At 43.8% G+C, this 14,378-nt stretch overlaps 1 protein-coding gene across 3 annotated transcripts in view; it reads right to left on the bottom strand.

The window, feature by feature from the left end:
• BRAT1 (BRCA1 associated ATM activator 1) overlaps nucleotides 1-14,378 on the bottom strand; it is a 172,207-nt gene that overhangs the window by 67,323 nt on the left and 90,506 nt on the right. For 2 of the 3 annotated variants that reach the window (XM_069209953.1, XM_069209954.1), the window contains exons 9-10: nucleotides 7,041-7,115; nucleotides 3,839-4,025 (exon numbers count right to left, since the gene is read on the bottom strand). In XM_069209953.1, the coding sequence (XP_069066054.1) occupies nucleotides 3,839-4,025; nucleotides 7,041-7,115 (262 nt within the window). The remainder of the gene's footprint in view (nucleotides 1-3,838; nucleotides 4,026-7,040; nucleotides 7,116-14,378) is intronic. The other variant, XM_069209955.1, reaches the window with a different exon arrangement.

Here is a 14,378-nt window from a genome sequence, read left to right as displayed (position 1 = left end):
TACTAGTAGTGTTTGCCTGCAATCACAAATCTGAGGTATTTGTGATGTGCCGGGTGTACAGGGATGTGAAAATAGGCATTCTTCAGGTCTAGTGCCAAGAGTAAATCACCTTGCTGAAGGAGTGGAATCACACCCTGGAGTGTTACCATGTGAAAATGCTCTGACAGGATATAATAATTCAAAGGCCCGAGATGTAGAAAGGGCCTTAATGATACATTCTTTTGGGTATTAGAGAGTACTAAATGTATATCCCGTCCCTTGAAGTTGTGACAGAAATGGTTCTATGGCTTCTTTGTTTACGAGAGACTGAACATCCTATTTGAGCAGCATGATATGTTATGAGAGGGGGAATGTTTGGAGGTGTGGAAATAAGCTCCAGACAGTAACCATGTTGGATAATGTCCAACACCCACTGATCTGTTGTTATGCTTTCCCATGTCTGAACAAATTGTTGAAGACATCCCCAACTGGTGTTAAATATTAGGGTGGGGGGGGGGTGGAGGGAGCCACTGTTTTGAGGTAGTTGAGGAGCCTATTGGGGAGGGTGTTTTGCCTCTCCCTCTAGTGCTGTTTCCCCTGTAAGGACCTTTAAGAAATGCCTCTATTGGAGGATGTGCAAGTCTGGCCCATATGGTAAGAGGACAAGGTTTCCGTGGGCATGGACTTAAAGGCTGATTTATATAACAGTCGAAGAATGGAGCCATGTGTAGTAGGGGTCTGTAGGGCACCTATAGATTTAGCCACCTCAATGTCTTTTTTCATTTTTTCTAGCAACTGATCGACTTGTCGGCTGACGAGGTCTCCTTGTCAAATGGTACTCAAGAATGGTTTGCTGTACCTCAGCATTAAATCCGGAAATGCGTAGCCACACATTCGGGCACAAAAGGGCATTGGTATTTATTCCCCTGGAGGCCGAGCAAGCAGCATCTGAAGCACTGTGGATAGAACTATTAGAAATAAGCTGGCCTCTGCTGACAATCTCTTGGCCTCTCTTCCTGTGCTCCTCTGGTGAGTATGGAAGGATCTTCTCCATCTCGTCCCAGTGGGCACAGTCATACCTTGCAAGCAGGCCTTGTGTATTATCGATACGCCAATGGCTGGTGGCTTGGGCTGCAACCCTCTTTCAAGTAGCATCAATCAGATGCTCTCCTTGGCAAGAGGTGGAGCACTGCTAGTAGCTTGGGATTTTGCTCTTTTTCTAGCATTAGAAACCACTAGGGAATCCAGGGGAATAGGACCCTCTAATACAAATGGGGTCTGAGTGTGCGTCTTTATATTTTTTCCTCTACAAGCAGTGTGACGATACGTGCCCTGGCAGGATCTTTAAAAATTTCCTCCGCGCGCCTCATCATTCCCTTTAGCATGGGGGAGGGACTGTGCAAGTTGGAGAGAGTTTCAAAGAGGAAATTCTCAATAGGCTCTTTATCTAAGGGCACCTGGTGACAAGTACCCACCCTCCCAATGACCTCCTGAAAGGAGGTAGTGTCATCTGGCAGAGATGGTATGGCGGCTAGGCATCTGGGTCCGTGTCTGTAGGGATCTATATCATATTGTGATCAAGGATCTGTGTCTTGTGGTAAAGGGAGAGTATCGTCCCCTGCTCCTTGATCATCTTGGAAAGAGCAGAGGAGGGGACCCTGACAGGGGATGTCAAAGGGGGTGAATGTGGAGGTGAAGGTGAGGGTGGTGGCTGTATAAGTGGTGGTGGGGAAGAAGGCAAAGGTTTATGGCACCAGAGGCTCTGTCCATCCTCTTGTTTTGTTTTGGCAGGAGGCTCAGGAATATCGATAGCATCCTCAAAGGAAAGCTGTCTTTTAGAAGGCGTTAAAGCAACAGCTTTGACCAAGACACGGCCAATCTGTGGTTGAATATGAAACTGCTTCTGCTTAGTGTTGAGTTGCTGCTTCATGCTCAATAAAAGTACTCCGCTGCAGTGACGCGGCAACTTTGTTTTTTTTCGCAGTTTCAATGCCAAAACTGTCAGTGCTGAAGCTGGTAATGGTCTTTTCGGCACTGGGGTGGTTGGTCCTGAATGGAAGCCCTAAGCTATCTGTGCCAAAGCAGGAGGTGTGCAGCTCGGCACCAAGATGGTTTATTTAGGCTTGATTTTCTGTGCCGAGCACAATGGCAGATCTCCGAATGAGTCTTTCGTGTCGATGATGGCCGAATATCAACTGTGACCCAGAAGCCTTTGCTTCGGTGATCGGTGTTTGTTTTTTGGGCTATACACCGGAGCCAGTACTCATGGTTTACTGGGCCGGAGGGAACTCTTGCATCTCAAGAACCGTGTCCACATCCGACAGAGATGTCAAACAAAAAGCCCTCCTCCTCGGGTGCTGAGGCCTCCTGTTTCTCCTGCTCTAGCTCCCACTCAACATCTTGCTGTCCAAAGATGTCTGGGGTCTCTTCAATCTAGTGTTGCTGTATCTCACAACAAAGGACTCTTTGATCCCTCAGGGACTTTTTCGATCGAAAAGACTTACAAGCCTCGAAGTCCTCTTTTTTATGGTCCGTCAACAAGCAGAAGTTGCAGACCTGGTGCTGGTGGGTCAGCAAGTGCATGGCACTTAGGGTTGAAATGTAAAGGAGTTCCTTCTATTAAAAGTTCATTCTCTTCGAGGTGGAACAGAGACTATGGTGGCCTGAAGAAACTCTGTCGGAAAGCGTTGATACAACGGGTGATTTATTTTTGTCCCAGAAGGCAAAGAATAGAATTCAAGTGGTCGAAAAGAAGTTACCGAAGGTAGGGCAGGTATCCCAAACAGAAGAGTCCAAAAGACGTCCTCCACCCAGAGTTCAGTGACAACACAACCGGACCTGATGGCAGAAGAAAACAATCTAACAATGGAGTCCATGTCCATGTGAATTACCAGCAAAAGGAGTCACCAATACATGACTCGAAAGACTTTTTGAACAAAAACAACTTGCAACCTCCCAGACCCAACACTAGGTGGCAGCAGTATGCAGAGCATGTTTATCTATAGCCACAAATGCCATCAAACGTGTATTTACCGAACAGTTAAGTGGAACTTAGAGCCTCAATAGTGTTACGAGTTAAGAAAAGGGTACCCAAAGCAAGTGAATAGAACTGCTACCATGCGTTTTTATACCTTTCCCTGAAAACGGCTAGATCATAGATGGATTATACATCTGGCAGACACCTTGGCGTGCTTTGGTCCATCACGATCTAGGTCTTCCCTCTAAGTACTCCACTGTTTTTTATTTTTTTTCCTCTTTGTATTTACACCTTGTTTATTAACATATTGTTTATGGAACTTGAACTGCTGATAGATATGAACATTATTAAGTCATGCCTACTTCGTGCCATGCATGCCCCCGTTTTTTGGATGTTAAAATCAATAAAAAAATATTTTTAAAAAGCCACTGGAGCCATGCATTTCTGAGAAAAATACCTATTTGAAAAATTATGGATTGCCTCACTTGTCACACAACTCATTTTGCTGCAAAATGTTCAGATTTTATTAGCTGTAAGATTACTAACTAACAGGGCTAAAGGCTTTGCAAAGGTTACGTTGTTAACTTTAAGTTGCTGATTTCTGTAATTGGGAGATAAATTGAATGGTACTGACAGAGTGGAACTTTTGTCTAGACAGTAATAACGGATGGTAAAATGTGAAAATATGTAACTAATACTGCCACAGAAGGTGTTGTAGTATGGCTTATAATTTGTTTTTGTTGCATACTTTTGTCAGCCCTGGTGCATGCATAAATACAACGGCCATGACAATACCTATCCAGTGAATATACATTCAAAAGCCTGCAAGTGTCTCTAAATGAATCCATAATCAATTGTTAGTACGTCTGAATGTTAACTTACTGTTTGAACAAGAGAAAGAACTGAGGGCTTCTACAGCAAGTCCCTGAACTCTGAGGCTACCAATCAAGAGTTGGCTCATCTTGACTCCTTTGGGGGAAGATACCGTTGCTGTGCCAATGCAGAATTGCAATACTGCCACTACGGCGTTCAACAGGTGCGTATGAGGCCAATCTTCAGGTAGAGAAGCCTGGATAAAAGAAAGCAGAATAGTACTGTGAAGGTGAGACATACTTATTTATCATGACAAAATCCCGAAAGCAATGATAGCCATTTCACTAAAAAAAAAAAAAAAAAAGAAAGAAAGCGCTTATTTTGTTTACAAAAAAAAAAAATGTAGAGGTTATCTCATACTAGCATTGCCTTAAATGTATGTTATGATTGATGGACAAGACAAATCCTCGTTAGATCCAAGCTCATCAAGATGCAAGTGAAGTGAAAAATGCACTGCAACATTTCCCAGGATGAATTACTTTAGTGTCAAAATATACAGAGTTCCACAACAATGTGCCCAAAAAAAATTCAGCTCTAGCCTTTTGTCGAGTACTGTAACTTAAGTATAAAAACTTGAAGCAGAAAGGATGCAACATGTTACAATATGCTTACTATACCACCTATTTAAGAATATTACTCAAATTCTAAAAGCACTTCAATGCCAGTTTCTTCTCGAATTGGTATTGGTAACTTCTGTGCACGGATCGGACTTTCTGTGTGTCTAATTTTAATTAGAATGTGTGTAAAGTTCTTTCAATTTGAATCAATGGTTCTAAAATTGCTGCAAAGGAAGGAAAGGAAAACGAAAGTTAAATTATTGAACGGAGGCCAGACACTGCAATAGAAGCAAGGAGGGACCCCAAACATGCTAGCAATTACAATGAAACACTTATAAAGACGCCACCCAGAGGAAAATCAGATAACAAGTATGAAAAGCAAGGGACAACGCAAATTTCGTACATAAGGAGGAAGACAATTGCTTTTGGTCAGCCACATGATTTTGCATTAAGGATGTCTACGTGCTAACAATGCCACAAACAGCCCAACAAAAATAGAAATAAAGATGTGTAAACGGAGCACGTGGTGAATTTGTATTTACATTTTTCAAATAGTTGATATAATTACGGCTGAATATTAATTAATAAGAAGGTAGCCAAATGAATTAATCGGGGGAGAAAAAGGTAACAATAAATTAAGTGTCTAACCAGCAACTGAATTAAAAATAAATGTGCCTATTTGTGGCACCCTGGGTTGGTGAATTAGCACGTGATGTGTAAGGATTCTGTGAGGGAATGGAAAATAACTTTGAGAGTAGTTGTTGAAGAAAAAGCATGCGTTTGATGAGCCTCCTCTGGTCATGGTGGATGGGGCGTTTGTATGAATAAACCTGACTTCATATAGATCATCTGGTGTCAGCCTAATTTTTACAGTCGTGACTAGAAATCTTGATGAACGATGTCATTTTGCAAAAGGGGCTGATAACAATCACAGTTTGGAAGTACAAAGATTTGTGCAGTGAGGGTTGCAGTGGCATAGCTTGGTCGATACGATTGGGGCGGGCGTGAGATGTTGAGTTTACAATTTCCCAAAAATCACCTTGGGATATCTTGTTAAAACACATGAGAAGCACAACATAAGGGGGACTTAAAGGGCAGCAGCAAGAGAGAGAAGGTAAGATTGTTAGGGGCACATAAAATAAAACACTTTTCAATATAAAAAATGTTAAGGCCTTCAAAACATTCATGAGAGAGTGTGTTCTTCTCAGTATAGGCATGTAAAAAAATCACAGGTGAAATCCGACAGACACTCTACCATACCATAGTGAAAGCAGGTGTGCCCAACCTTCTACTACAAGTTATTTTAGGGGTGGGATAACACCCCTCTGCAGATATGACCCTGGAGGGTTGTCTGACATTTTGGAGTGTGATGGATAATATTCAAAGAATTACTGATCAATAAAGCACGACCGGCATTTGAGCATTTGTTAAAGAAAAGACAGATTGAGGATGTCGTATTGGTGGCCTGAGTTAGATGTCCATATTTTTAAAAAAAGGTGAAAGATTCTGGAGAGTATCTGAGGGCAGATATGGGCTGTCACCAGTGCCCAGGTGATGATGTTAAGAACATTGCCAGATACTCTATGGGAAGATGTGGCAATGGATATTTTGGGGGCCATTCACGACGAGGGTAGTGTTTGATAGGCGACTATTTTAAAAGACGTGCTTTCGAGATGGCCTGATGTAGAGTTCAGGTGCTGAGTGGATTCTAGTAATGTGATAATATTTTTAGACAAAAGACTTCAGCAGAGAAGGTTTCCCATAATCGTTTTCGACAGGTAACACAGTGCACTTTGTATCACAAGAGATCTAAAGACATCTTAGTGAAGGGAACATCAAGCACAAGAAAAGTGGTCTCCATCATCCTGAATGTAATGGTATAATTGAAAGGATGAGCAGTCATAAAAGGAACAATTGTGTGAGCTTGTAGAAATTGAAAGTTGTAAAGAAATTGGAGATGCATCGGTTGACTCACCATTCTATTACTGGGAAGATGCCTTTTCAGTTGTTCAAGGGCAGGGTGTTGGATACCTAGGTGAGTACTGGATGGGTGATGGAGAAGACTTTGGGGAGGGATGGGTGAATGAAGGATGCAGCTGTTATTGAGGTCAATGAAGATGTAAGGAATGTGACACGTTTGACTGCAAGTACAGAGTGGTTTGAGAAGAGGAAAGCTGCAAAAACAACCAGGACAAACATTGTCGAGGTGATTTGAACAGGAATACCAACGGGGGGAATAGTCTCGCAAAGCTTTTCAAACCAATGGATGCAACTAAGCTCTCTAAGAATGATGTAGGCACAACATGGGCGGTACGGAATATCAACAGAGCAGTCGTGTGCAAAGCTGCTGAGTTCGTTAAGGGTGATAATGAAGGAAAGACAAACGAAGGGGTGATGAATGTGAGGAATGAGGGTGTCTGCCCAGAGGGAATTGAAAGTTAGAAATTCCAGAGTCAATATCTGAAGGATTTGGTGACCGGTGTAAAATATACAGTTGAAAGTGGAGTGTCATAGGCTGTTGCGAATTTTCTTCCATTGAAGGGCAATTGTTTTTTTATTTTAGCAAAATTTTATCACTAGACATTTGTGAGATTTCATATTCCACTATGTTTACATTACGTTTGTTGTTAGTACAAGGGCAAGATGTGTAGTACCTTATGTTGGTGATGTAACACATGGTGTGTAAGGATTCTAGAAGCAAACGGAAAAGAACTTTGAAGCATCCGGTACTGAAAAAAAGAGCAGGATTTTCGATGAGCAAGGTGGATGGAGCGTTTGTATTAATAACCTGAGTTCATACAAATTACACACCAACTGGTCTCAGCCTAGTTATTACACCATTGCATTTTATCTGGCCCAGATAAGCTAAATTGGGAACCAATTTAAATATCAAAGATTATTTAGGAATGCAAGCAGAAATACGAGTTGGCATTACATCATACTTAAGGAAGCTATTTACTGATACATCAAATCTGACAGACAAATGGCCACAAAACCGTAGGTACTTTGCATGTGTGAAAATGTCCATACATAAATAGAGCTTGTGTAGGAAGCTGGCATGGTGTGAGGTGGGTACCCAAGGTACGTATACCTTATACCAGGTACAGGTATCCCCTCTTAATGAAGTGTAGGCAGTGTCTAAAAGCCAGGCTCCCTAGAGGTAGCTGTGGATGAGCAGCCAAAGGCTGATCTAGGAGACATGCAAAGCTCAAACAATACCACTGTAGTCACACAGCACTCACACACATGAAAGAAAACCCTCAGTTGTACAATAATAAAGGTACTTTATTTTGGGTACAGATTATCAGAAATCACTAGACAGGTACTCACCCTTAGGAGGTAAGTAATACACTAAATATATACAATAGGGATAGAAAAGGTTAGAAAAACAGTGCAAACAGTAATAACCAATAATGACCCTAGGGGGAGCACAAACCAGATACAAAAAAAATGGAATGCGAATGAGGTACCCCCGCCTAGGTAAGTAAGGTGTGCACAGGGGAGCTGGGGGTATTAGAAAACCACAAAGGTAAGTACCTCAGTACCCCCCAGCGAACAGGAATGCAGGAGTAAAACATTGATTTTCCCCAAACCACCCAAAAGGAGGAAAAGAAAAAGACAGCCAGAGAAGACTGCAAGAAAACCAGTGGTGGATTCCTGAAGGAAGAAGACCTGTGGAGATAGGGGACCAAGTCCAAGAGTCACAGTGGAGCCTAGCAGGAGTACTACCCACCCAGCTGTGGATGCAGGAGTTGGTCGACGGTTCTGAAGAACAGGTCAGCACTGCAGCCCAGGAGCCGGTGAAGGGTTCCAGATGGATGCAGAAGATGTCCCACACCGGAAGGAAGATTGCAGGTGAGTGTCGGTGTAGGATTTCCACCAACAAGCCTTAGCAAAGGCAAAATCGCAGTCAATGGAAAAGAGATGCTGCCGGGGACCAACAAGTATGCAGGACTCAACCCAGGAGGGGGAGTCACAGGGGACCCTCAGCATCGCAGAGAGACCACAGGAGCAGAGGCAGCACCCACAGGAGTCCCACAGGACGGGGACACAGAAGAAGCCTGCGCAGTGCTACAAAAGTAGATCCCACGCCGCAGGAGGCTGGGATTTCTAGGACGGAGTGCTGCGGACGGGAGAAGCACCTCGCCTGAAGATCCTTAGGAGGAGACGCAAACAAGCCTTGGCAGCTGCAAGAGACGTGGTGCACAAGAGTGCTGTCCTGCGTGGGAAGGCAAAGGCTTACTTCCACCAAGGTTGGACAGCTGGCAGAGAGACCTACCCCAGACCCCCACCCCTGAAGTAGGATCCACGCAGCTCAGCAGGAGAGGGGATTCACGCAGCCAGTCGTCGCTTGTTGTAGGTGCCTGCGGTTGCAGGGAAGTGACTCTTTCACTCCATGGGAAGATTCCTTCTTCATCTTGATGAAGAGTTGCAGTCTTATGAGGATGCACAGCGAGGAAACTGCAGCAAAGCTGGCAGGAACTCTGGATACAATGCTGCAGAACTTTTCCTCGTGGATCTGCAGCTTGTAGGTTCCTGTAGGGTCCAGTCGTGGTTTCGGAGGCCAGCAGTCAAAGTAGAGGTTGTGGAGGAGTCCTGCTGGAATCTTGCAAGCCAAATCTGAGGACCCACCCAAGAGAGATACCCTAAATAGCCCTGAAAAGGGGATTGGTCACCTAACCAGGTAAGCACCTATCAGGAGGGGGGCTCCGATGTCACCTGACCTGCCTGGCCACTCAGATGCTCCCAGAGTTCCCTGCTAACCTTAGAATCAAGAAGGCAGAACCCAGGGACTCTCTGGAGGAGTTCTGGGCACCACCCTTGGGTAGTGATGGACATGGGAGTGGTCACTTCTCTTTCCATTGTACAGTTTCGCTCCTGAGCAGGGACAGGGGGGTCCCTGAACCGGTATGAAATGGTTTATGCACAGAGGGCACCAAATGTGCCCTTCAAAGCAAACCAATGGCTTGGGGAGGCTACCCCTCCGAAGCCAGTCACACCTATTTCCAACGGGAGAGGGTGTTACCTCCCTCTCCCAAAGGAAATCCTTTGTTCTGCCTTCCTGGGCTTGATCAGATCAAGCAGCAGGAGGGCACAAACCTGTCTGAGGGGTAGCAGCAGCTGGGCTGCCCGAGAAACCCTGTAAGCCTGGTGGTAGCAATGCTGGGGGTCCTCTAAGGAGCCCCCAGGGTGCATAGAATCATACTTCCAATACTTGCAATAGTATTGGGATATGATTTTGACATGTTTGATACCAAACATGCCCAGGTTCGGAGTTAACGTTATGTAGTGACCTATATCCAGTACATATATAAAATTACATCCCCGCACTCACGTAGTCCAGTAAGATAGTGCTGAAGTTTGTGGGGGCAACGCTGTTAGTATAGGGTTGCTCTCACACACAGGTACCTGCACCCTGCCCTCTGGGCTGAGAGGGCTTACCATAGGGGTGATTTACAGTGGTGCAGTGACCTGTAGTGAAACCGTGTCATGCACCCGGTTCACACAGACTGCAATGGAAGGCCTGCTGAACCCTTTGCATGGGCTCCCTTTGGGTGGCAGAATAACTGCTGCAGCCCATAGGGATCCCCTGGAACCCAAATGCCCTGGGTACCCAGCTACCATATACTAAGGACTTACATTGGGGGACCAGAATGCCAAGTGTGGGAAGAAAAAGGTACAATTTAGAGGAGAGATCAAAACTACTGGGGTCCAGGTTAGCAGGAACCCAGTAGACACAGTCAAACATACTGACAACAGGCAGAAAATGGGGGTAACCATGCCAAGAAAGAGGGCACTTTCCTACAGCTTGTAAATCTATAGTTCTAATGAAGGGAATTTTATATCACACTGAGTGCCAGCTATCAGATACTTTAAAAACTATAACGCACTATATTAGATCATGGTTTACATCATAATTATATATATATATTTTTTTTTTTCACTGTAAAAAACCCCAAAGGTTATAGGGATGTTATAGTTAAGTTCTGAATTTCCTCACACAAAACCATAGAAATTCAGCAGTTATGGTTAACTTGCGTAAATATAACTGCAGCAACTAATGCCACAAACAGATGTACACTGGGTAAGTGACATTTTTCGTTCGATGGCATGTGTAGCTGCAGATACACATGCTGTGCATAGACTAGTAAGCAGTTATCTCCCCAAAAGCGGTGGTTCAGCCTGTAGGAGTTGAAGTACTTTGAAATAATGTTCTTAGTACAGCTTGACCTACTGTGGCTTGTTGTGCAGTTAACACATCTACACAGTAGTGCTTGGTAAATGTATGAGGCGTAGACCATGTTGCTGCCTTACATATTTCGTTCATTGGAATATTTCCTAGAAAGGCCATGGTAGCACCTTTCTTTCTGGTTGAGTGTGCCTTTGGTGTAATAGGCAGCTCTCTCTTTGCTTTAAGATAGCAGGTTTGAATACACTTAACTATCCACCTAGCAATGCCTGGTTTTGAAATTGGATTTCCTGTATGAGGTTTATGAAAGGCAATAAATAGTTGTTTTGTTTTTCTAATTAGTTTTGTTCTGTCAATGTAGTACATTAGTGCTCTTTTGATGTCTAATGTATGTAGTGCTCTTTCAGCTACAGAATCTGGCTGTGGGAAGAACACTGGTAATTCTACTGTTTGATTTAAGTGGAACGGTGAGATAACCTTTGGTAAAAAAAAATTGGATTTGTCCTTAGAACTACTTTATTTTTATGTATTTGAATAAATGGTTCTTGTATGGTAAATGCTTGAATCTCACTCACTCTTCTTAGAGATGTGATGGCAATCAAAAATGCAACTTTCCACGTTAAGTATTGCATTTCACAAGAATGCATGGGCTCGAAAGGTGGACCCATGAGTCTTGTTAAGACAATGTTGAGGTTCCATGAGGGAACAGGTGGTGTTCTTGGTGGTATAATTCTCTTTAGGCCTTTCATAAACGCTTTAATGACTGGGATTCTAAATAGTGAAGTTGAATGAGTAATTTGCAGGTAAGCTGATATTGCGGTGAGATGTATCTTTATGGAAGAGAAAGCTAGATTTGATTTTTGCAAATGTAGTAAATATCCTACTATATCTTTTGGAGATGCGTGTAATGGCTGAATTTGATTATTATGGCAGTAATACACAAATCTTTTCCACTTATTTGCATAGCAGTGTCTAGTGGTAGGTTTCCTAGCTTGTCTTATGACCTCCATACATTCTTGTGTGAGGTCTAAGTGTCTGAATTCTAGGATTTCAGGAGCCAAATTGCTAGATTCAAAGATGCTGGATTTGGATGTCTGATCTGTTGTTTGTGTTGTTTTAACAGATCTGGTCTGTTGGGTAGTTTGACATGAGGTACTACTGAAAGGTCTAGTAGTGTTGTGTACCAAGGTTGCCTTGTCCATGTTGGTGCTATTAGTATGAGTTTGAGTTTGTTTTGACTCAACTTGTTTACTAGATATGGAAGGAGAGGGAGAGGGGGAAAAGCGTACGCAAATATCCCTGACCAGTTCATCCATAGAGCATTGCCTTGGGATTGATCTTGTGGGTACCTGGATGCGAAGATTTGGCATTTTGAGTTTTCCTTTGTTGCAAATAGATCTATTTGAGGTGTTCCCCAAATTTGAAAGTAATTGTTTATTATTTGGGGGTGAATTTCCCATTTGTGGGTTTGTTGGTGATCTCGAGAGAGATTGTCTGCCAACTGGTTCTGAATCCCTGGAATAAATTGTGCTATTAGGCGAATGTGGTTGTGAATCGCCCAATGCCATATTTTTTGTGTTAGGAGGCACAACTGTGTCGAGTGTGTCCCTCCTTGTTTGTTTAGATAATACATTGTTGTCATGTTGTCTGTTTTGACAAGAATGTATTTTTGGGTTGAAATGCTTTCATCGCTAGAAATACTGCTAACAGTTCTAAGTGAATTATGTGAAATTGCCTCTGATGTATGTCCCATTGTCCTTGGATGCTGTGTTGATTGAGGTGTGCTCCCCACCCTGTCATGGAAGCATCCGTCGTTATGACGTATTGTGGCACTGGGTCTTGGAAAGGCCGCCCTCGGTTTAAATTTGTACTGTTCCACCATAGAAGCGAGATGTATGTTTGGCGGTCTATCAACACCAGATCTAGAAGTTGACCCTGTGCTTGTGACCATTGTGATGCTAGGCACTGTTGTAAGGGCCGCATGTGCAATCTTGCGTTTGGGACAATGGCTATGCATGAAGACATCATGCCTAGGAGTTTCATTACCATTTTGACTTGTATCTTTTGTGTTGGATACATGGCCTGTATTACCTTGTGAAATGTTTGAACCCTTTGTGGACTTGGAGTGGCAATCCCTTTTGCTGTGTTGATTGTCGCTCCTAAGTATTGCTGTGTTTGACACGGCAAAAGGTGTGACTTCGCGTAGTTGATGGAGAAACCTAGCCTGTGAAGGGTCTGTATGACATATTTTGTGTGCTGTGAACACTGTCTTAGCGTGTTGGTTTTGATTAACCAGTCGTCTAAGTACGGGAACACATGTATTTGCTGCCTTCTGATATGTGCAGCTACTACTGCCAGGCATTTTGTAAAAACTCTTGGTGCAGTTGTTATTCCGAATGGCAACACTTTGAATTGGTAATGTATTCCTTGGAATACGAACCTTAGGTATTTCCTGTGTGAAGGATGTATTGGTATATGGAAATACGCATCTTTTAGGTCTAATGTTGTCATGTAGTCTTGCTGTTTGAGCAGTGGGATTACGTCTTGTAACGTGACCATGTGAAAGTGGTCTGATTTGATGTAGGTATTTAGTGTTCTGAGACCTAGTATTGGTCTCAGAGTTTTGTCCTTTTTGGGTATTAGAAAGTACGGTGAGTAAACTCCTGTGTTTTTTTGTAGATTTGGTACTAATTCTATTGCGTCCTTTTGTAGCAATGCTTGAACTTCTAGTCCTAGAAGATCTATATGTTGTTTTGACATATTGTGTGTTTTCGGTGGGACGTTTGGAGGGAATTGGAGAAATTCTATGCAATAGCCATGCTGGATAATTGCTAAGACCCAAGTGTCTGTTGTTATTTCCTCCCAAAGTTTGTAAAATTGGCTTAGTCTTCCCCCCACAGGTGTTATGTGATGGGGTTGTGTGACTTGTGAGTCACTGTTTATTTTGAGGAGTTTTGGGGCCTTGGAATTTTCCTCGATTTCTTGGGAATTGGCCCCCTCTATATTGCCCCCGAAAACCTCCCCTCTGATATTGACCCTGGTAAGTAGGCCTTGTTTGTAAGGTTGTGGTTTCTGTGGGTTGACCTCGAAACCCTCCCCTAAAAGGCGTTTTTCAAAATGTGCCTTTTCGGAAGTCTTTTTAGGCTTCGAAGAAACCTTCTTTGTTTTCGGCGTGGTGTCTCAGTGCCGAAATTCTTCGGTGCTGCTGTCTCTGTGCCGAAGTTTCTCGGAGCCGCTGTCTTGGCTCAGAGGTTGCTGTGTGGCGGTATCTCGACCGGAGTCGGATGACTTCGACACCAGCATGCCCTTTTTCTGTGCCTTGGATCGGTCACCTAGTTTTTGGGTTAAGCCATGGCCTGTTGGCAGTGGCGTCCCCTGGGCTTTTGTGGACTTCTCGGGAGTCTTGATTTTCGACGTCTTACTCACGGTTTTGGATGTTTCTTTGACGTCGAGTTCTTCAGAATACGACTCGTGGACGGAGAAAGCTTCTTCTTCCTCCTTGAAACGTTCTTGACCTGTCGGCGTGGATGCCATTTGTAGTCTCCTGGCTCTTCGGTCTCTCAGCGTCTTCCTCGACCGAAACGCTCGACAGGCTTCACAAGTATCCTCCTTGTGCTCGGGGGACAAGCACAAGTTACAGACCAGATGCTGATCCGTATACGGATACTTGTTATGGCATTTTGGGCAGAAGCGGAATGGGGTCCGTTCCATCAGCCTTGAAGTCGCACGTGGCCGGGCCGACCAGGCCCCGACAGGGGATCGAAAAAACCCCGAAGGGCCACCGGAGCCCTTCAAAATTCGG

This window comes from Pleurodeles waltl, chromosome 10 (assembly GCF_031143425.1).
Source record: "Pleurodeles waltl isolate 20211129_DDA chromosome 10, aPleWal1.hap1.20221129, whole genome shotgun sequence".
In the NCBI taxonomy this organism is placed as follows: Eukaryota; Metazoa; Chordata; class Amphibia; order Caudata; family Salamandridae; genus Pleurodeles; species Pleurodeles waltl.
Note: the sequence above shows the minus strand (reverse complement) of the source record. Positions and strands in the feature narration are given on the sequence as shown.